This window comes from Epinephelus lanceolatus, chromosome 5, assembly GCF_041903045.1.
Source record: "Epinephelus lanceolatus isolate andai-2023 chromosome 5, ASM4190304v1, whole genome shotgun sequence".
NCBI classification, from domain to species: Eukaryota; Metazoa; Chordata; class Actinopteri; order Perciformes; family Serranidae; genus Epinephelus; species Epinephelus lanceolatus.
In genome coordinates, this window is record NC_135738.1 from 41,334,542 (window position 1) to 41,358,089 (window position 23,548).

The 23,548-nt window shown below is 40.6% G+C and overlaps 1 protein-coding gene across 1 annotated transcript in view; it reads right to left on the minus strand.

Annotated features, from left to right (window-relative positions):
• Positions 1–11,300, minus strand: part of sf3b3 (splicing factor 3b, subunit 3) — a 35,515-nt gene extending 24,215 nt beyond the window's left edge. Inside the window, exons 1-15 of the mRNA XM_033635337.2 lie at positions 11,177–11,300; positions 10,361–10,501; positions 9,675–9,830; positions 9,231–9,401; positions 8,794–8,966; positions 7,773–7,914; positions 6,482–6,594; positions 5,970–6,107; positions 5,578–5,681; positions 3,940–4,105; positions 3,690–3,785; positions 3,042–3,114; positions 2,326–2,477; positions 2,026–2,181; positions 1,389–1,544 (exon numbers count right to left, since the gene is read on the minus strand). Coding sequence (XP_033491228.1) covers positions 1,389–1,544; positions 2,026–2,181; positions 2,326–2,477; positions 3,042–3,114; positions 3,690–3,785; positions 3,940–4,105; positions 5,578–5,681; positions 5,970–6,107; positions 6,482–6,594; positions 7,773–7,914; positions 8,794–8,966; positions 9,231–9,401; positions 9,675–9,830; positions 10,361–10,430 — 1,866 coding nt within the window. The 5' untranslated portion in view covers positions 10,431–10,501; positions 11,177–11,300. The remainder of the gene's footprint in view (positions 1–1,388; positions 1,545–2,025; positions 2,182–2,325; positions 2,478–3,041; positions 3,115–3,689; positions 3,786–3,939; positions 4,106–5,577; positions 5,682–5,969; positions 6,108–6,481; positions 6,595–7,772; positions 7,915–8,793; positions 8,967–9,230; positions 9,402–9,674; positions 9,831–10,360; positions 10,502–11,176) is intronic.
• Between the last annotated feature and the right edge of the window lie 12,248 nt (positions 11,301–23,548).

The following is a 23,548-nucleotide window of genomic DNA, read 5'->3' on the forward strand; positions in this document are numbered from 1 at the left end:
ACTTGTAAACAGTGCCTAAGTGTGTTTTTGCTGCTTGTATTACTATGCTTATACATTATCATTGTATCAGTGCAATATATATATTGTCCAACAGAAGAAGTTATCATGACAGCCCTAAGCATGCACCACATTCTCACTGAAATATTAAGCTGCACCTCACAAGTCATACTTGTTTTAATACTTAAAAGTGTACCATATATTTTGAAAATAAGTCTATTTTATCATTCAATTAATTCTGTAATTTTACACTTGAATGGACAAATAAAAACCTTTTCTTCTTCGGAATATTCATCAGTCTTAGCCCCCAAAAACTCTCACTAACACAGAGTGCTACTTAACTAAGAAAGGTAAATGGGTAATACTGAGCACGGAGTATTAGCAACATGTGTGGCTGCTCAGCTCTTTCAGCCTTGTGTGTTAGAAGTTAAGGTAATAGTTTAATCATTTCTTGGGTTGAAAGGTCAGACTGGTCAACTATTATTATTATTCTGTCTGTGTCTGACCCTGAAGCAAGTCTCTCTAATGAACCTAAAAGCAATCACTTAAAGGGCAAAGGCTGCTTCACTGGTCACCATTAGGAGCAGGGAGAGTCCCTGAGAGTGCCCGTTGAGCCAAGCGTTTCCCCGGAGCATGGTGTCACTGTTATTTTAACCAGCATGGATATCACTTGCTACTGACCTGGGAAGAAACCAACCAAGCAGTTTGGGCTGTGGGGGATTCACACTGAAGAAGACTTTCTGTCGAAACATCTGTGTTTCTGGTACTGCCACCCAAGTTGGTTTATTAAATTTACCAAAAGGACATTTGCGAGTGCTGGCATTTTTCCCTTTTTCGCTGTTTTTGGCCGTGCACCTTTCGAAGGGATTTATTTTGAGAATGCTTGCTTCTTTCCTACGTAATTTTGAACACATTATTTCAAACAAGAGGCTGGTGTGTTATAACACCTGGGAAAGCTGTGGTTCAGGAGGTAGAGCAGGGCGTCAACTAATCAGAAGATCAGCGGGTTGGTCCCCGGCTCTAACCCTAACCCTCCCCGGATGTCAAAATATCTTTAATCAAGATACTAAACCCCCAACTGCTCCCGATGGCTGTTCCATCTGTGTGTGAGTGTGCAGGTGGCACGTTGTATGGTAGCCTCAGCCACCAGTGTATGAATGTGTGTGTCAATGAGTGAATGTGAATCGTAGTGTAAAAATCCCTTTGAGTGGTCGGATGACTTATAAAAGGCGCAGTCTATTTATCATTTCCATTATCACTTATTCTAATGCAGATCAAAAATGATTTACTACTTCACTCAACTGACAACAATTGATTTTTTTACACCTTAGACTGGATTAGCATCACAGAACATTTCATTTTAATGTGTCAGGGTGTGTTTTTGTTCATACCGAAGGGTCCAGGGAAATGATTCGGACAGTGTTGTCAACAAGTCCCACGGCCAGGAATCGCGAACGTTGTTCACCAGGTGGAACATTGGCCAAGCTCATACAAACCACATCTGCAGACATCTCCTTCCGCTCGGTGTACTCATTCAGCTGGCCCGACTGGAGAGAGGAAAAAGAAGGAGACAAAGAGAGAAAACAGTATTACTACACAGATTGTCAGTCATTTCAGTTCTTTCCCGTGTTTAATATGGTACCAGTGACTGACTTAGTTTTAGTTTTCAATGTCTGTTTCAGTCACATTTGAGTAAATACAAAGTAGGTGCAGCTCATAATGTTTGATTTTTACAGAGAATGTCAGAGTATGGTTATAGTAGCAAGTTTTGAGTGAGTCACTACATGTGACAATGACAGTGTCAGTAACATTCTGTTAACTGGTGTCAAAGAAATGAAATGCATTAGCATTTTGTAAAAAATGTTGAGCTAAAAAATGAAAATGAACTGATCTTTGGTTTGAGGCCTGCCGTGATAGGTGTGCCCTTTAAATCCTTCTGACATTCCGCTGAAATCTGTGACTTTTTAAATATGGGGTTAAAGTAGCACGAGATATGAAATGCTGGGAAAAAAACATTTATTTTCTTACCGGGTCCATCTCAAAGTAGACCAGCTCTCCTCCAGTGAGTGCGATAACGACCTGTCGCTGGTTCACAGCACAGCGGACAATGGTCTTTTTACCGGGAGTCTTCCACTCATTCACACGCTTGTCTGCTCGGATGTGGCGAATACCGTCTGGGTACACCTGTATGGATAACAGGGAGGGAACGAGAAGAGGAAATAAGATGGAAAGAAAGTAAGTGGTGGGTTGACTCCATTGTTGAAATCACGTCCGTATTTACCATTGTTCAGTATCACAACAGGTACAAATGAGGATGATTACACACACCTGCACCAGGGCGTCTTCACCGAGCAGGGAGCAGGAGAGAGTGGGTGTTGTTCCCAGAAATCCAGAGTCTGTCACTTCCTCTACAGTCTCACCGATGGACAGAACCAGAGTAGCATTCACGAAAGACACTATGATGTAGGCATCGAACTCATCTGATGGAAAAAGGAAATAAAGACAAAGAGGTAATGATTAAAAAAAAATCATGCTGATGGAGCTGTGCTGAGGCTAAATATGATGAATAAATGCCAGGAAAGATCTGGAAACTGCAAAGACACAAACACATGAGAAAAAAACAGTCACACATCTGAGTGATCTGAGAGGTAATTAGCACTGGCCATTCAAAGAATACCACATTCATAAAGACTTGTAATACACACTGATGATCAATGCAAAATGAAACATGAATAAATATCATTAACTTTCCCGTGTCCAAAGAATGGATATTCCATCGTATCGTAAAGAAGCTTGTGATTTACACCCCTAGTAACATTTGTGTTCTAAAAATGCATTCAAAATGTTTCCCACAGGCAGATGAGGTCTTACACATCTGCTTAACACCTTGCACTTACTGTATTCTCCTATTTATAAAGGTGATTGCTCTGTAGCTAATGGTTGGTGCTCATTTTGTGCAGGTAAAATGCTCCTTCAGTAGGGCTTTGGAACGTTCACACAGCCAATAGTCAAGTTGGAAAAAAGGTGTCTGTAATAATTATTACCGTCCACATGTCTGCGTACTGTCCACACAGCGTTGGGGTTACCGGGCAGCTCAGACACAGCCATCTCTGATACCTGATAGAGAAAGATAAGGAGGGAACAAGAGGATTTAAAGTTCAAGACCACATGATATATCATGATAATGTAAGAGCTTGATCCAAGCATGTTCTGAGGTCTGCTTCACTACACAGAAAATATATATGAATTACATCTCATCTAGTTTTTCACAAAATACACTTGACTGTACATGTTCCACTCATTGATATGTACTGAGCACAGGACACATGTAATTGGAGAAACACACCATCTCTGAAAGCCCTGCTGCAGAGCTTTGTGTGTTTACTCACAGGTGGGATGTTGTCAGATACAAAGCTAGAAATGGCTGCCAACCAGCAAGCAGCATACAACCAGTGATTGTTTGATGATACATTTGTAAGCAGCAAGTGACGAAAGCTGACATGTTGAGGGTGGATGATATAAAAACACCAGATTTTGTTTGAGCTAAAATCAGAGCATTTGACAGACTCTTCAGCTTTTATTCAGAGAAGAGACATGAACAAACTCATCACTTTTCAGTCAGCAGTGTGCGTACATCTGTCCTTGCCTGCATGCATGTTACATGTTGTGTTGTTAAGTGTGTGTCTGTATACCTCCAGTCCATGTCTAAGGACCCTCAGAGTAGACCGGGGTCCTCGTCCACAGGCGACGTACAACTGTGGTGTATCTTCATTGGCCAAATCAGCAATCTGTCGGGTAGGGAGCACACAGTGAGCCACAGACAAAAGGCGCTGTTCAAATCTATTCAAATAAGACATTTTATTACAGCAATACAGCCCCCAGGTATATGTGAGGCCCAGGTGTATAACAAGTGCCAGCAAAGACACACTCACACCCACTGACCTGGCAGGACATGATGGGTGACAAGTTCTCCTGTTCATCCACCAGCACCAGGTTCTTGAGAGGGCGGGGTTGAAAGAAGAAGGTGTCTCCCTCCTCCAGTGGCATCGCAGAGGAGAACTCAGGCTCCTCATCATCATCACCCAAGTGGGCAATCTGGTAAAGGTAACTGAGGAAACAAGCGAAGGGGTTTTGAGAGAAAAAACAGAGCAAGAGATATAAAGCAAAAGTTAAACAGACAGGAATTCTGGGCCAAGCTTTGAGGATATTTTCCTGGGTACAGCCAAAAGCCTTCTGCACGGAGTACCCCGCATGTAAAGTCAAGGTAATGTATGCTTTACATCAGGATGATTTAATTGAAAATTGACTGATTTAAATGAAAGTTAACTGATGTAGGACCGCCTAACTTCTTTATCAGGGGCATTATAAGGTTGCTGATTATAGAATAGCATTATGTGCTTTCTCTGTTTTGCTAGCAAGCCTAGTACTAGCATTGTGTGTGAAATTAAATTTTGACAATCTAAAAAACTATTAATTCATAATGACTTTGAGACCAGGAGGGAGCAGCACTCAGTGTGCTCCGGGCATAAATGCACAACAAACTTTTAATCAATTCTTTCCCTGTGCATCAGATATAATTTTCTCACAAAGCAATTATCCCCGCATTTTTTCTGGTGACACAGAATGTGATTTCGTCCTGAGGAACATCTGATTTAACCGCAAGGCTGTTCAGTGGCGCTCAGGTCATGCTCATGCTTTGCTCAGTTACAATTTTAATGCTGTCCTTACACTGTTCTAGTTCAGTCGGGGAATAAAGTGCCACATGAAATTATTTTATTCTGTGTCCCGTCATTTAAGAGCAGGCCACATTTAAGCTCTTGATGTCACAATATGACATTTTGATTATTGTCAGAGGAAATATCCCAGTTTCACAAATGATAGACCCTTCTACAGGCCCCCACAGGAAATATGATATCCCTGCAAGAAAACTATAGTGAACAGTAACACATAGTTAACTACTCCTGGGGTTATTTTAACTTTTTTGGGTCCAGCTTGGTACATTAGCTCGCTATGTTGTATATATTGACTTGGGTAAATGGTGGTGCAGGATTATCTTAAAGATGTGGGACCCCTTTGAAGTCACTTTTCGAAGGCACATTTTGCTAATTAGTATTCATCTTCTAAAACTCCCTGGTCATTTTGTAGATATCCAAAATGCTCCCACACTACTGATTTGAGGCTTTTTTGTTTGGTGGATATGACGCTGGAATGTCAGTTTAATGTGACAGTTTGACAGCTCTTTTCTCAACTTCAGGTGAGTGGTACAACTCTCTCACACACGCAACAAACCAGCAAACACACACACACACACGTTCCGGACTTGTGAGAAGGGATTTCACTACAAACACAAACAACTTGGCTCCCAAGATTTGTTTTTATAGGGGAACGCTTTGGGAATCAGGACATGTAACCTGTACATTATAAATTATACCATTATGGAACAGTGGCATAATGTGACCGTGGTTATGGCAAAACTGGTTAAACCCAGCATCTCTAATTGAAAGCTATATTCCATTAAAAGGTAATTCAAATTAACATGAAGAGGGGAGAAGAGGAACTGAAGTTGAAAAAATGACTTACTGGTTTCCAAACTCTGAAGACACAAACAAGAAGCCGGTCTTCAGTACACACATGGCTGTTGCCACAGGGATTGTGTCAAAGTATTTCAGCCTGATTTCTGTGACCTGAGGAAAAAAAACAGACCCCTTTAAAACACACACCTTAGTGCCAAACATTTACCTGATGAATAAATCCACAGATAACCACTTAATGACTACTTGTAACTACGTGATTGTTGTTGGTTTTCTGCTTTACATTACAGATGGGGGGTATGCAGCACCTGTTGAAAACGGATTTGGCTTCACAGTTTGTTTTACTGTAAAACTGATTTATAATTGTCATGTCACATGAAGAAGTGAAAAAGACAACACTACAGAGGTAGGACCCTCTATCTGTCCTTCAAATCTGCTCACCATTTCTTCATCTGTTTCCAGGGTAACCTTAAAGATGTCTCCCTGCTCTGTCTGGGCCAGGAAGAAGAACATGGACTTTGTCTTGTGGGTGGCTGAGCAAACAAATATCATGCCGCGCTCCGGGTCATCTAGGTCATTCTGCAGGAAGAGACAGATGAGGAAAGGAGGAGGGAAGGGGAGCAGATTATAAATAAATGTGCATGCAGAGACAAAACGTGACCTGACACAGATGCATAGAAAAATAATTAAAGTGGGTGTAGTGACTTGAATTATAGCACAGCTTCCAAATATACATGAATAAACATCCTTCCATTTGAAATATTAGTACTGGATTACAACATCACAAGTCATTAATTATAGCTGAAATCCTAACAGTCAACATTTTCATGCTATGTTCGTAGGAAGCTGTCGTAAAGACACTCAGAGAGTCCACATGGCAAAGTGCCTTACAGTTGACTGTGTAGCAAAGATATAGCTGTTTTTCATGACATATTTCTGTATTTAGGACTCACCCTGCGTCGTGGGATGGGACAGCGAATGTCGGGCTGGTCTCCAAAATTCTTGTAAGTGATGTAGTTTTCAGAGCAGATCAGAACTCCACTGGGCCCGTCTGAACCACCAGGAACTAGACAGAGAGGAGCGTTCAGTGGAATAAGTTTCTTTTCAAAATGATGACGACTACAGTGAAAACAGCTGGAATCCAAAAGCAGGATGGGCTCTGTTTTCCAATCTAAGGTTTCCCTTTACTACTTTGCCTCACTCTTAAATGCGGGTTACTGCATTGGTCAACTCGTGCTGAGATCAGAGGTGTAAAATCTTTCTCCAGTGTTAGTCAGAGAAGAGACATGACAAACTCATCACACCAACAACACTTCAATGTGGGTACTTATAATACTTTGTAAACCAACAATGTACATTATCTAACAGCAATGCCCGTATACTGGTTCTTATGAAAACAAATCAAATTCTGCGAACTGCGTTAGCATCATGCTGAACGAGGTGGATTATTTTAAATGCTGTCTATCGAGCAGGACCTCATCCATACATCATCAGACTTAAATGACTTGGTGATTAACCTGTTTGCATCACAGAAAGGCCGTCGATGTGAGCTTCTCTTCAAATAAGGTAGGCCCAAGCCCTAACCTCTTATTGAAGGAGCATTACTCCTTTCCTTACCTTTCTTATCTGTGTGTACAGCCGAAAATAGTCAGTGTGTGTGTATGTGTGTGTGTGTGTGTGTGTGTGTGAGCGAGCCAACAAGCCAGCAAGAGCGAGACAGAGAGAGCTTTTGGCATCAGAACATTTTTGTAGTTAGCCTAATTCTCTAGTTTTGTTGTAGTGCATTGTTGCTGTAGCCTGGTACTGTATCTGGGTGTGATGTTACTGTTGCTGCAGCTGAACTATTGATCAGTATAGGCCATAGGCCTAATGCTTAGCCCTCCCACCCAATTTCGCCACGAGCTACTGCTGGTTCCTTGGCACAAAAGGTGGAAGAAATTCCAAACTCAACAATAAAACACTGGCATCCGATATCGGTCAAATTGTTATTTTAAACATCAATACTGATATTTGCCCAGAATTTCACAATCGGTCCATCCCTACTAAAACCTTGCAGACTCTAAATGTTTCTAAGTTTTGTTTCTACTGTCTCCTCTTAGTGTGTTTTGACACACCTGCCTGTCCCTGGCTCCATTTTTAACAGTCTCCAACCATGACTGTCAGCTGGGTGTATGCTTTCCTTCCTGACAACTATTGTAGCAACTGATTACTGGAGTGTGCAACCTCATGTGCACAAATGCTTACCGGTGATGAGGAAATTTCCATGCTCTTCTAATGCTTCACTGTACTTGCGCACCACATGATTCAAGCCGAGATCCAGCTCGTAAAAGGTGAGTGTCTGCTGCGTGTTGGCGGCAGCCTCTCCTGTCGGGTCATTGTCAGCTTCCTGTAAAGAGCAAATATCAGCAAAAAGGATCAGAGGTTTTCAAAATGAGTCCTATGTTAGATGCAGTATAGCCCCACTCCCAGACACTATGTGAGTGGTGGCGGCTTATAACATTAAATAACAAAAGAGTAAAAATGTTTTTTGAAAAAAGCATCAGGGTGGGCAACAATGTTTGTTACCAATGGTGCTTGAAAATCAAATATATGTGCTGAGATCAGAGGTGTTAAATCTTTCTCCAGTGACTGTCAGAGAAGAGACATGACAAACTCATCACATCAACAACACCAACAGTTTGCATTATCCAACCCATTCTCATTCAGACGTAGTAAAATCCACTCGGTCATGGATTTCTATGTCATACACAGATGCGGTATGTTACACCATCAGGCGGTGTCCATTTATAACGCCACAGGACAACACTGTAATTTAAGAAGCTGGAAAGTCTGGGCAGGTCCCACAACACCAGACTTTCACCCAGGAGCCTGGTGTTTGCTTCCTGTACGAATGTAGAGCCAAACCATGGCGTTTTTTTCTAACCACGTGCTTTTGTTTGCCTAAAGCTAGCCACGTGCGTTTGTAACACAGGGAAATAAACGTTAATACTCTGTGTTGTATCTAAGTAAGTTTATTTTGAAAAAGACTGTATGTATCTAACAAACAGAAACTGTACATTTCCTGGGAAAATAAACGTGTATTTTTAAAAACACAATGCATGTAACTTGACATGGCGCTCCAGGTCATCAACAACTGACACACCCAAGATACCTAGCAGGTAATATGTAGATGTGAAAGTCCGCTGACCAGGCTGCAATATGTGACGAGCTGGGAGTGAGAATGCTGCATTATGTTAAAGGCTTAATGTTCTTTTCTTGACCTTACCTCATAGTCCATCTCCAGACAGGCAAACATGGGATTTTCAAAGCCGACATCGACTCCCACTACATGGTAGACCAGTGTGTTTGCTTTATGGGCTTCCAGTGGAGAGGAGATGGTCAGTCTGGCAGCTGCGTCTCTGTTCAGAATATAAACCAGCTTCTGCTTCTCTATAGCTCCTAAACAGGAAAAAGACAAGGCATCCAAAACGCTTAACTTAATGTTTTATTGAACTGCACTAATAAATCCTTTCTAACATATGTATGTAAGAGGTGTTCGATAAAAGATTACAGTATAATACTGACACATTTTACTGTGTTGTAGAGGTATACTAACCTCATCTGTCTGTGTAACATCACCACAAGCACATACTGTAATTTAGCTTGTTTGGTTCAACCATTAGATTTATACAAACATTTTAACTCTTGGATATTAGTTTGTACCTATCATAACAGCTCTGCCTTTTGGGTCGACAGCCAGGAACTGTCCAGGGACGATGCGCCGGCAGCCACTCTTCCCAAATGTTTCCTGATGGATCTTCTCAAACTGGTTTTTCGATGGGTGATATTCCAGGATGACAATACGACCACTGTCACTCCCAACAACAATGTAGTCTACAAACACAAGAACATAGATAAATATAAAACACAAAGGTAGTAAATACACTTTTTCCCCCTTACACTTTATCATTTTTTAAATCACTGAGGTAATAAAATTCTGGTTGAAGAGGGAAACCCTTTCCCTTCCACAGAGGAATGTCAAACCAATGTATAACTCTGCACATATGGAAATCTATTTCATGAAAATCCATCCGAGGGAAAAAAACACATTTAGAGTAGTTTCTTTTATAATCCATGTTAGTAGTGCATGCACCCTTGGCTACGTACCTTTGGTTCCTCCAGTTAGTCTGAAGGCCATCAGGGATCTAACGATGCCAAACACCTCCACTGTGAGCAAAGTGTGCACCTTTCCTGTGTTGGCATCTGGCCGCAATAATTCCAAGATTTTTCCCCTGGAAACAACAATCTCCTGCATCTTGGTTCCTACAAAGACAAAAACATCTCTTTTCAGCATTCAGCATTTGTCACATTTCAGCTATCAACTGCAGAAAAACATTCAGAGGTGTTGCATTCTCTTAGAGAAAATACATGGGGAAAATGACACGTTGAAAACTCACCACCAGCACTTAAAAAGTAATGCATGAGCATTTGATAAATAGATCCCAACACAGAAACACAAAAGTATGCATTTTAAAAGACAGAAATTTCAACAGACAGAAGAAGATTAATTACAACTCTGTACAAGTTAACTTTTTTCACACACATCAGGAGCAAACTGGGGCTTGGTGTTTCCTCAAGGACACGTTGCCATGTGGAAAAGAGAAGCTGGGTATTGTTACACCAACCCTAAAATGAATGAGAATCCGCCTCTGACAACTGAGTTACAGCTGCTATACAAACTTCTCTGACCATCGAGCGGTAGTCTTCCTACTGTAGCTTTTAATAAATTTGACAACAGAAGTGAAAAATGATAACACAGCCACACAGGAGAAGAAGGCGGGCAGTAGTCTCACCTGAGAAGTTTCCATGGATGGCATGAGTGATGCCCGTGGCACGCTGCAGGGTGATGTTGTACAGAAACATGGCTCCTTTTCTCTGGCTTCCCCACAAGGTTCTTCAGGGGCTGCAGACAGAGCACTTAGCTCGGCCTAGAACTGTGGGACACAGAGAAAAACAAAGAGAGATGTTTAAGTGTGAACATTAGTATCTGTGTTTATGCTAAGACCAGTTTATTTTCAATGACCAGTCTTTTAAATGTGTCGTTGTTTTGGTGTGTTGGCTGTTTCAGAGTAACGTATTCAAACTGAACTGAGCTGCACTGTTGAGGAAGCAGCACTGTGGTAAAAGTGATTTACCTTCCAGAGACGAAATAATCTCATGGCAGTATAACCATTTAGAGTTAGCAGAGGGTTAGCATGCTTGTTGGACACAGTGACTGAAGTTAGTTACATGTCATTACCCGGAGAGCAATGCTAATGTTAGCTTAGCAAGCAGGAAGACGGACTTCACGCTTAGCAAGTCTAAATAACTATCAAGTAGGTTTGTTTGCAAAGTTAGCTCCTTTGTTATAAAACCATAGAAGCACAAAGCTACCTATCTTTAGCCTTAATAATTCAGCTTGGCCACAACAGCGCACACAGTGAGCCTACACCGCTGACTTATCAACTTGAATTCAGCAGACTGAGTTCCCATTCATACAAAGCGCCACTTTTGCCTGCCGCTATCCCCCATTTTTCATGCTATATTACTTCAGACGGTGCGCACTTCACATGCATATCACGTCCATTTGATTACTAACAAGCTATATATTTGTACAATAAAATATTTACCGGCGTCTTAGTTAGGATGATTCTGATTTCAGACGGATAAAGTTTCATATAAACTAAATAGTCTCCATGAAACTGTGGGAAGCCGACGATGAGCCGCCGTTAGTGGGTCCTTCGTCAGCCAAAATGACGTCACGTGAGGTGGCCCACACAGTGCCTGACAGAAACCTGACACATGCGGTAGTAGCGCTGAATCTCCAGCAGATGCCAACAAAGACCTTAATAACGGACCTAAATATAATGAAACACGCGGACAGGGTGGAGGGTATGTTCAGTGTTGTACAGTTACAGTCATTGTTTAGATATCTTGCCCCCCCCCCTTTTTATGCACTTCATCCATGCGCAATAAGTGATCTTGTGATGGATATTATTTCACATTCATTAACATTACGCTGCTTAACTCTAAAAACAAAGCCCGCTGACTGACTAATATGGCAGCAAAATGAATAGCCTACATACACTCTGTCCAGACTAAGAAAAAAGCATTGCTTTGTCATTTCCTTGGGGCAATAATAACAAAAATGTATTTATTTATTTACGTTTTAACAGATGTGACAGTTTTTTTAAAAATATAAGCCTCTATCAAACGATTGTGTAGTCACTTCATGGTATTTGCAAAACAAAGAAAAAAATATACCAACATACAGTACAGGCCAAAAGTTTGGACACACCTTCTCATTCAATGCGTTTTCTTTATTTTCATGACTATTTACATTGTAGATTCTCACTGAAGGCATCAAAACTATGAATGAACACATGTGGAGTTATATACTTAACAAAAAAAGGTGAAATAACTGAAAACATGTTTTATATTCTAGTTTCTTCAAAATAGCCACCCTTTGCTCTGATTACTGCTTTGCACACTCTTGGCATTCTCTCCATGAGCTTCAAGAGGTAGTCACCTGAAATGGTTTTCCAACAGTCTTGAAGGAGTTCCCAGAGGTGTTTAGCACTTGTTGGCCCCTTTGCCTTCACTCTGCGGTCCAGCTCACCCCAAACCATCTCGATTGGGTTCAGGTCCGGTGACTGTGGAGGCCAGGTCATCTGCCGCAGCACTCCATCACTCTCCTTCTTGGTCAAATAGCCCTTACACAGCCTGGAGGTGTGTTTGGGGTCATTGTCCTGTTGAAAAATAAATGATCGTCCAACTAAACGCAAACCGGATGGGATGGCATGTCGCTGCAGGATGCTGTGGTAGCCATGCTGGTTCAGTGTGCCTTCAATTTTGAATAAATCCCCAACAGTGTCACCAGCAAAACACCCCCACACCATCACACCTCCTCCTCCATGCTTCACAGTGGGAACCAGGCATGTGGAATCCATCCGTTCACCTTTTCTGCGTCTCACAAAGACACGGCGGTTGGAACCAAAGATCTCAAATTTGGACTCATCAGACCAAAGCACAGATTTCCACTGGTCTAATGTCCATTCCTTGTGTTTCTTGGCCCAAACAAATCTCTTCTGCTTGTTGCCTCTCCTTAGCAGTGGTTTCCTAGCAGCTATTTGACCATGAAGGCCTGATTGGCGCAGTCTCCTCTTAACAGTTGTTCTAGAGATGGGTCTGCTGCTAGAACTCTGTGTGGCATTCATCTGGTCTCTGATCTGAGCTGCTGTTAACTTGCCATTTCTGAGGCTGGTGACTTGGATGAACTTATCCTCAGAAGCAGAGGTGACTCTTGGTCTTCCTTTCCTGGGTCGGTCCTCATGTGTGCCAGTTTCGTTGTAGCGCTTGATGGTTTTTGCGACTCCACTTGGGGACACATTTAAAGTTTTTGCAATTTTCCGGACTGACTGACCTTCATTTCTTAAAGTAATGATGGCCACTCGTTTTTCTTTAGTTAGCTGATTGGTTCTTGCCATAATATGAATTTTAACAGTTGTCCAATAGGGCTGTCGGCTGTGTATTAACCTGACTTCTGCACAACACAACTGATGGTCCCAACCCCATTGATAAAGCAAGAAATTCCACTAATTAACCCTGATAAGGCACACCTGTGAAGTGGAAACCATTTCAGGTGACTACCTCTTGAAGCTCATTGAGAGAATGCCAAGAGTGTGCAAAGCAGTAATCAGAGCAAAGGGTGGCTATTTTGAAGAAACTAGAATATAAAACATATTTTCAGTTATTTAACCTTTTTTTGTTAAGTACATAACTCCACATGTGTTCATTCATAGTTTTGATGCCTTCAGTGAGAATCTACAATGTAAATAGTCATGAAAATAAAGAAAACGCATTGAATGAGAAGGTGTGTCCAAACTTTTGGCCTGTACTGTATATCAATCTGTTACCATGGAATAAGTAGTATTACCAGTGCTAGTACTATTTTCCACTTTTTAAATCTCGATATTTAGCATTACAGTACATTGAAAACATCTTGGAAATGGTCAAAAATCATACTGATGTAATTTTTTTTCATCAAATATATAATAGAATAACATTGAATACATGGTATTAACAACAGTGAATATGCATCCTGTTTCATTTTAGAAATATTGTAAAAAAAAAAATCTTAGCATCACTACCTTTACCATAAAAGGACAGTTCAACTGGTTGAGCAGGCTTTTAGATACTAAAAAAGAACACACTTACAAAATTATTTCATCATATGTATGTTGGATGACATTTAATGTATCATTTAACAACATCGAATGATCAAAAGTGATGTTATTCATGGTATATAGTCAATTTCAATAAATATTAGCTCAATGCTAATGCTGTCGGCTAAAGTCCGACAGGTCCACCAGTGACGCCATCTGAACAAACTCATGTCATGCAGTCTAACACAAGTAAAGAAGATAAAGAAGAAGAAGGAGAAAAAGAAGGGAAAATAAGAAACTTTTTTTGTAAAATCCCACTCATTGATAATTATGTACACAGTAAATACAATTACGTCAATCACAAAATTACATCTACACAATAGGCTACAGTATTTACAGTAGCAGGGTAAGCATCACTATAGATTTATGGAAATGTTGGGACAAGAAGATACAGGACATTTGTTTTTGTCTGATAGTGTGGATTTTCCTTTTTCATCTAATGCCATGAAAAGAAACTTAAGATAAAAGTTAAGTGTTTAAGGCTTGAATACATTTGTGCATTGTTTTTCTTAAGTTGTATTTGAACAACATACTGTGGGAGCTTAAATGCATCGAGTCAGTGGTCAGATGTAATTTACACCAGAAGTGTGTGTGTGTGTGTGTGTGTGCGTGTGTGTGTGTGTGTCTGTCTGTGCAGCAGCAGCATTTTTTCCCATCTTGACTATCAGGTGTCCTCAGGGTGGTGTGGTGGACATGATGGTGCAAAACCACAGCTGACACTGATGTCTGGAAATAAGCACAGTCACTGCGCATGCTGTCTCTGTCTGGCCCTCTCTCTCTTTCTCTCACACACACACACACACACACACACACGAAAGAGGTCATTAGTAGTCAGGTGGACTATGGAAACACTTCTTTGACTTTTCCCTGCCATGCTGGCCTCACTTATGTTTGGACTGGACACACTCTAAGAACACTACCAGTCTTTCTGACAATACATAATATCAGCCCAGATGGATTCACAGCTCCTTGGTCCATTTAATGTGCTGAGTGGACCAGAAAATGACAACTGAGCCAATTGTTTTTAGCAGTCTGGTGAGTGGTGGTGCCATCACACTGAAAAATCACCTCAGCAGTGCCATGTTGAACTTGGTTTCTTATTTAGGAACTAATTTTAGTGCCAGTGTATAATGAATATTTATGATTTAATCATAGGGAAGTAGTCGGCCATATGTGACATATGAAGAAAGAGTAGCCGACCTTATTCCTCATTCTGGATATTGATTTCTTCTCAGTTTAATGTTTGGAGCAGAGCATGGACATTATTTTTTTTACTCATTCTTCAGTGTGATCTGTGGGTGAAAATGTCTTTGTATTATATTTCAAGAGGATATTGACTTCTCAATCAGTCCCTGAAAATGTAAGAACCTTCAGTGTGTGTGTGTAAAAACTACAAATTCCAAAATGCTTTGCATGCATCAGGAATGCAGAGAGGGGGGGGACAGCATGCCACAACACAGCCCAGAGATGAGTGAACTCTGTCCTGAAAATATAAAGAGCATGAAGTGAGTAAAAGTGGGTTCATATTCTCATGATTGATTTGGATGAGGGAGGCAGGAGTTAGTTTGTCAGCCACATGGGTGCAACCCATAATTAGTGCATCTATTACAGTGTGTGGATATGATAGGAAAACAATAAATATGAATGATTTATAATCAATACTCAAATATTTAAAGGTAAGTTTTGAGCCTGTTTGTGCAGCTGTAGTGTCAGAGCAATGTAATTGTGGTAGTTTTGCTCTTCTGAATATCTTCTTTGTGGGATTCATTCAACTGTCAGCATAAAGCTGGGGAGTTCACTTGATTAGGAGGCTACCTGTGAGTTTGTTTTCAAAGTAAAAGCGGCAACATTGTGCTAATGGGTATTGGCAACATCAGAATATATTTACTAAATGTGAACAGATCCCCTCAACATCTTTCTATCTTACTATATTTTGGTCTGTTTAATATCAGAATTGCATTTTTTCCCCCTCTTGTACTCAAAATTTTAGCCTATTTATAGGCTAAACAACTGGTTCTAATAAAGTCTAATAAAGATTAGATTAGTTCGATTTTAGTTAAGATAGCAAATAGTTTTTAGTGATTATGATCCAAAATGTTTAGACTAAGGCTCAGAGATAATGAGGATTGTTGGAAATGTCAAGGAACCAAAGAAACATTTATGCATATCCATGAATGTATATATGATTTTTGAAGTTATAATTTTGATTTCACTCCTAAACTGTATATATTAGGTAAACCACTTATTTTAGGGGACTGTGGGGCTTCAGAGATGATCCATTTTTGCATTCTGGTGGGAAAACAGGTTTTTGTCAAGGGGCTGGAACTTATGTGTTGCTACAACAAAACAGAATGTAGGACAAAAAGGACAATGTATAGGCTAAATAACTTAACCATATGTATATGTAGGAATATATATGTATATGTATGTATGTATCCCTGGTTCAGGCTGGGCAACCAGCAGTAAACAGTGAGCTGGAACAGCGTCCACCAAGCAGCACGGACGTATGGACTAGAAGTCCTCAAGTCCTGAGGGACAAACCATCCAAAGTACTTGAGAACAATAGGATCCTGTGATCCTGCAGGACTACGTTTCAGACTGACAAGCAGCTGCAAGTAAACCAACCAGACATAGTGGTTGTTGACAAAGAAGAAGGAGCATAAAATGACTGAGTACCAGGGGCTGAAAGGACAACTGGAACAGATGTGGAAGGTGAGGTCTAAAGTGGTCCCAGTGGCAATTTGAGCATTAGGGGCTGTGACCTCCAAACTGGGAGTGGCTCCAGCAGATTCCAGGAACAACATCTGAAGCCCAGTCCAGAAGGGTGAAGTCCTAGGAACAGCTAAGATACTGCGCAGAACCTTATGTATGCATGAATCTCTATTTAATGTATTTATTAATTTCTGTATTTATGCATTTAGTATATATACTAAATATACTTATTCATTTAGTGTGTGTGTGTGTGTGTGTGTGTGTGTGTGTGTGTGTGTGATTTGCACTTGATTTAAACAACACAATTTGATAAAAAAATAAATAAAGGTAAAAGAGACAAAAAAAATGAAACTAAAAAAGTTACTCCGCATGCATTAGTCTACATGGTTTGAAAGTATTTTATTAATTTAATTTTGATTTAATTTTAACTTGATATATATACAATGCTCTACTTGCCGTATGTTATATTTTCTTTGCGGCAATACATCAGTTCATAGCACGTATGTGCTTCAATAGCCTGAAGCAGTGTATGTATTTGCATGCGCATCTCTATTACACACACACACACGTAAAAAAATAAAGGTAAAAGAGACAATGAAGGAGCAGAACATAATATAAATAAATAAAAAATGATATACCATATGCATTCTCTTAGTGACACGGTTTTATGATTAAAACACACGCATTAATATTTTAATTGTGAAAAGGTAAAACAGGAAGTTGTAGATTTATGCTAGTTAGCATGACAGCGGTGGCCACGGGGTTTACGAGGACCGTCCCTCCCAGGAAGACACCAACCGACACCGCCTCCTGCTCCTCCTGCCTGGTCGCTGAGGGCCGTCCTGGACCACAGTCCGCGGTCTTCTTCTAGCGTTGGACGCTGCCTCATTACTAATTACTATTCAGCGAGCGGGTTAGCAGGTGTTAGCCTCTCCAACATCTGTCTGTCGTTGCCTTTGCACAGCTAGGTAGTAACGGCTAGCATCTTTTTGTCTTCGTTATCCGAGGTCCATTTAAATTCCGTTGCTCGTTTGACTTTGCATCCTGAGAGAGTGGAGGAAAAGCAAACACATTCAGGTCCAGACAACGTGACTGCTTGCTGTGTACGACGAGCCGCTAGATGCTTGAAATAAGCAGCAGCAGCAAGAGCAGCGAGCACGGCTGAAAAGGACCCGGTGGCTGAACGCTGATTTGGGACTTCACCCAGAAATACAACCGGCACAGCAAGGTGAGCCTGTGGGAATATCATTTATGTGCAGCCAAATTGTCTCTACACAGGGTGCTTCAGTGGGAAACCAACACAGCTCGGTGAATCGTGCATTGTGGTATAATGATGAAGAGGCAGGCATCATTCTCTTCCTCCTGTGTGTGCTGCTGGTGTCGGAGGCCATCGGCTCTTTACATCTCCCTCTGCCCGGCTGGAGATGTATTGTAGTCCTTGACCTGCCTGACAGGGCTAAAAACCCTTTACCGTCCTATGGGCGTCAGTTTAGCAACACAAAGTATGGGCACTTTGACAAACTGTGGGCTCTGTCTTACCCAAGCCGTCTCCCACATTTAATCTTGCAGTTTTTATTATAATATCAGGGGGAAAAGTTGCTATAAAAATGTGTGACATCTACTTTGAAGTCGGAGAGTTCTCCGGGCAAATGAGCCCTCTGTATATTTTATAACCAATTTCTTAGTGAAGTATTTTCCTAGAAATGTAGTCAAAATGTAGTCTGCTTTATCGTTTTGACATTTTGGTCCCAAATGACATTAAATGCAGCAACTTGGTGAGGGCTTGACATTTAAGCGTCCCTCCCTAGTTTCTTTCCCACTGTTTCTCCCTCCTCTTTCTCCCTCCCCTCTTCCCCATTTTTCCTCTCCTCTTTCCCCCGTCTTCCTTTAGTTACCTTTCCTTCCCTTGCTGTGCTTTTTTTAACCTCTCCTCCCTCCCTACCTCTCAACTGCATTCCCCTTCTCTTGTCCCCTTCTTTGTACACTTGACACCCATTTGCCCTTCTCCCCACTTCTTTCCACTTCTTTCTCGCCTTTTGTCCTCTCGCCCCCCCTTCATTCATCTCTCTGTCGCTCTCTTTTCCCCTCCATCGATTTGCCTGGCGGCGTTGCTAAGAGACAACACCAGTCTGAGTGCCGTGAAGGATAGAGTAGATGGAGGGGCAGCTTCGTCTGCTCAGTAAAAGGTGAAGATTGTAAGGGGAGATTCTCTTCTCTTCTCTTCTCTTCTCTTCACAAATGGACATAAAATCAGTGGCTACCTAACATTTTAATGTCAAGCAGATGCAGATAAGACCAGTCAACCATCTTCCCATCTGCTTTGGTGGAGAACTATCTGTACTGTAGGAAAGGAAAGGGTGGAGAGATTGTGCTGAAACATGCATTTGCAAAATACACGGAGACAACTTTGCACCGGTATACAGAGAAAGGGATTCTGGGTAACTGTAGCTCACAAAGAAGTTGTTGCACACAAACCGAGAATCACATGTTATGCCCATGTCTGCTCCTCCTGTACATCAAACAATGTTGGTTAGCAGTGCAGGGAAGTTGTAACTAAAACAAACAGAAAAAAAAACAGAGACTAAAAAAACAGTTTGAGTCCGTGGTCTTTTATAGTTAAATATGGCTGCAACTAATGACTCATTTAATCATCCATTGATCTGTCAGTTATTTCTAGGATTTAGTAATTGATTACTATGTAAAGTGGAAAAATAGTGGAAAATGACCAACAGTAAAAATCCAAAGATATTCATTATCAAAATTATTGTTGATTGATTTTGTTATTGACTAATCAACTGTTTGACTAATAGTTTCAGCCCTGTAGCTACGCATCCTTTACCATCGAAGATACTCCAGATAAAACAGAGGATGAAGGATGCAAGTCTCATGCACTTAGATACATTAACCGGTGTTCCTCTCCCTTTAACACAGTGCGCCCTGAAATGTGATTACAGCTCCTCTGTGATCGTTCCCACCAGTTCATTGGTATCCATTGATATGGATTTAATTTCTTTGTAATAGGCTACAACATGCCAAAATCAAAGTTGATTTTATGCCTCCGTGTTGGTGCAAGCTGTGGCCAGAGGCATTATGTTTTTGGGTCGCCTCGCTGTCTAACACATTGCCTTAAAGGGATAGTGCACCCAAACATGAAAATTCACCCATTATCTACTCACCCTCATGACGATGGAGGATCAGGTGAAGTTTTAGAGTCCTCACAACACCTGCGGAAATCCAAGGGGAGAGGAGGTAGCAACAAAACTCCACCTAATGGAGGCTTATGGAGCCCCAGATTCAAACGTCCAAAAACACATAATTGAAACCACAAAATATCTCCATACTGCTCGTCCGTAGTGATCCAGGTGTCCTGAAGCCCCGACATAAAAAGTTGTTTGGAAAAACGTCATTTGAGCTCTGTTTTTAGCCTCATTGTAGCCTGTAGCTCTAACTGCCTCTTTGGGCACCGTGTTCACGTGCGCACGCTTGCTTACCTGTACATCTGTGTTTGCATCACGGTGAATTTTCATGTTTGGGTGCACTATCCCTTTAAGGGAATTTCCTCAAATTTGGCACAAATGCCCACTTTGACTCAAGACTGAACAAATTAGATTTTGGTGTTCAAAGGTCAAAGTATCTGTGACCTCACACTGGTCTCAGTCTCATAAATGCTACATTTTAGGAATATCTGAAGGGAATTTCATCTCATTACATTTGGCACAAACATCCACTCCGACTAAAGAATAAAATGATTAGATTTTGGAGGTCAAAGGTCACTGTGACTTCAAAAAACACATTTATGGCCATAACTCAAGAATTCATATGCTCACACTTGCATCTATTAAGATAAAATAATGAAGTGATGACATATTCAAAAGGTCAAAGGTCAGCTCCACTGTGACATCATAATGTTCTGCATAAACACTTTTCTAGCCATTATTCAACATCATAACTCAGGAACAGAAGGGGAGACATTTGGTCACATACTGAATTAGTGACATTAATCTCGGGTATCTACCTTGAAACTGTGCTGATTGAATATATCTTCTGTGCAACCAGGGGGACGATATGTCTGAAGTAACAATGTTTAAGAATATGTAGCTTCTTTGCAGCAACATCCATATTTGAGGCAATGTCTACTGTGATGGCTACGTATGAATTCGGACAGACGTGGATGTAAAATACAATTTAAATGGTTGATAGAGGCGTACAACCACGAGGTGGTAATTCTAGTTTTTATTTGACAGGCTTATATTCATGCCAGTATGCCACGTGCTTTACCTTATCAATGGTCTGTCTTTCCTTACACAAATGAAATAATATGGTAAACGAGTGATAATAGGCTGGAATAGTCATGTGCACATCCACAAAACCTCAGTGGAATAGGTGCTTGAAATGAAAGAATAATCAACGATACAGCAGAAAGGTACGCTGGAATCAGAGCTATCTTAAAGTCCCTGAAAACTCAGCTTCAGATCTTAAGCATGACTCTACAACATTACATTAATGACTAAATCATGAGTACACAGATAAAAGAAATGTAGAAACCTCTCATGGGAAATATCCCAAACTGTTCTAACTTTGGCAGAAAGTATTGTGTCTATGTAGGAAGAAGCTGATTGAGAAAATAAGTTTTCAGGCCTTAAAGATTAACATTTCTATTTTATTCCCAATAACCCCAGAACTTATTGTATAACTGTGCTGATGACATGACACAACACTCCCTAGCATGTGCGTTAAATGTGTCCCTAATAGTTTTAAATAGCCACCTTATCTTAAGTGTCAGAATATTCTTTATCTCCTCTCATCCCATGCGGTCACATTTTAAAAGGAGCACAACGGCGCTTCATCCTCTAAGAAAACCCAGGGGCTTAAATGTAAGCGGGGGCGTTCTCACGCTAGCTTAGCAATCCGTTGAGTGTCATAACCTTCAACCCGGCCTTCTGCTTTAATCATCTAACTGTTAAAAATCAGCGGAAACGTCAGCAGACTGTCACCCAGCGCAGTAAAATCACCAGCAACAACAACCCTCAATATCTCAACAGTGTGTTACAGTTGTACAGGACCCACCTCCACCCCTCCACCCCTCCACCCTTCCACTCCTCCACTCTTTCTATGAACTGCCTCTCTCAGGTCACACACTCTAAGTCCCTCAGGCTAAATACAACTGCCTCCATCTTGTACTTGTTTCCCCACATATTTTCACTTTCAGGACCCAGTTTTAAAGGCACTTCATGTTTTTAATAAGGTCCCTTAGAGATGCCACACACTGTGTGTATTTAATGCATTGAGCACAATGCTCAAATTTCCCTTCTGGATTTTTCCTGGCTTTAAAAGAGGCTTAGATGCTGCAGCAACAAAGCAGGCCTGGTGTTGTGATCCTGGCTAATATATCACCCAAACCACTTCTATTCTAATTTTGTGCTTGTATAGACACATTCTTTTAGCATTGGCTAACTAATCACTGCAGACCCATCGATTTGTCAGAATTCAGTGCTTATTTAAATCAACTCTAAAAGTTTTCATTTTGGCGTGAAACCCAAAATCTGAGAAAAGCCCTTTAACCAGAGGGAACTTTGTCCTCATGGTGGACTTTATCAACCTCTAACTTTTCTTTTTCTCTGTCTTTCTTATATTCTTAACAGCAAAACTGGAAAGCCATACTAAAGCAACGATGTAGTAATGCTTGTAACTAAGTGACGAGTAAAAAAAGTGTTCCTGTTGTTCCGTTTAACTTCAGTTCCTCACAGGTAGACAGCAATTTGTTATGTCATGTTTTGTTCTGCAGTGAAGATATATATAATATATAATGTTAGAGAATTGTAAATCAGAAAAAATCTGCACACTGATTTAAAAAACTAGATGTAAACAACTGATGTGCCAAGTAGACTCATTTATAATTCTTTATGTTTAATATTTTACATTTTTAATATTTGTTCATACATACATACAGGCACAAAACAAACACAGCATGAGTTTGTGCCAATACATACAGTATGCAGGAAGTTTCTATTGGAGGATTAAAAAAAAAAAAGAAACTATTCATGAAGGATTTGTAGTGTTGTCTCCTACAGTCATATATACCAAAAGGTATTTGATTATTACATTTTTTCATTTGAATGTCTTCCATGTATTTAAAATGGTAATCACAAAGGAATAATTGTTTGAAAATGTTGAATTTGTTTTATTAACGAGAGTGCTGTTTTCTGAGTAGTTTTAATACATGAAATCAAATGTTCGTACATTAAAATGACTGATGAATCACACCACATGATTTATCTTCAGACCAGACTACATTTCATGCAGTTAGAACAAGCTGTAACAAGCGAACACCCAGCCACTGTTACAAGGCAACAATGCTTTTAAGGTATCAATGACAATAAAATTTGAAGAGGTTTGAATATAAATGTGTCACACCATAAAACACTAAGATGCGACAGCGACCTTGGAGGTCTGAGCAAGGGACATTTAATGGAAACTGTTCAAGGCAAAACCCACTTCACGTGTTTCAGACATGTTTTCTGTTCTGGATCCCAAAACATTTCAAAATAATTCTGTTTAAAACCACAAAATCCATTTAATTGAAGTATTGTGCATGGACTCAAGGACATAATCTCAACTCAAGGTCCTCGTACTAGCTTCCCCTGAGTTTTCGGGTGCATCTTCATCAGCAAAATTAGGTATATTAACCCCAATATGAGGTGAGGGTTTACCTGCTGCACAGACTGCATCTTTGCTTTTTTATTTTAATGGTTTTCAGTCTGTTTTTCGTTAGTGAAAATTAGTATGACACTAGCATTAGGGGTGTCTCCACCTCTCATCTAAACATAGTCACTTCTAGCTCCAAAAATCCAAAGTGCAACGGCCAAAATGCCAAACTCGAGGCTTCAAAACTGGAGTATACAGTCTATGGCACCACCATCAGGTCAAAATAGTATTTTTTCCAATGCTTTGGTGTATGGCCAAATACCTGCAGAACTAATGACATTCCCATCAGTCTCAGCTGTACTTAGTGTTTTACACTGTTAAGCAAACGTTAGCATGCTGACGCACTAAATTAATATGATA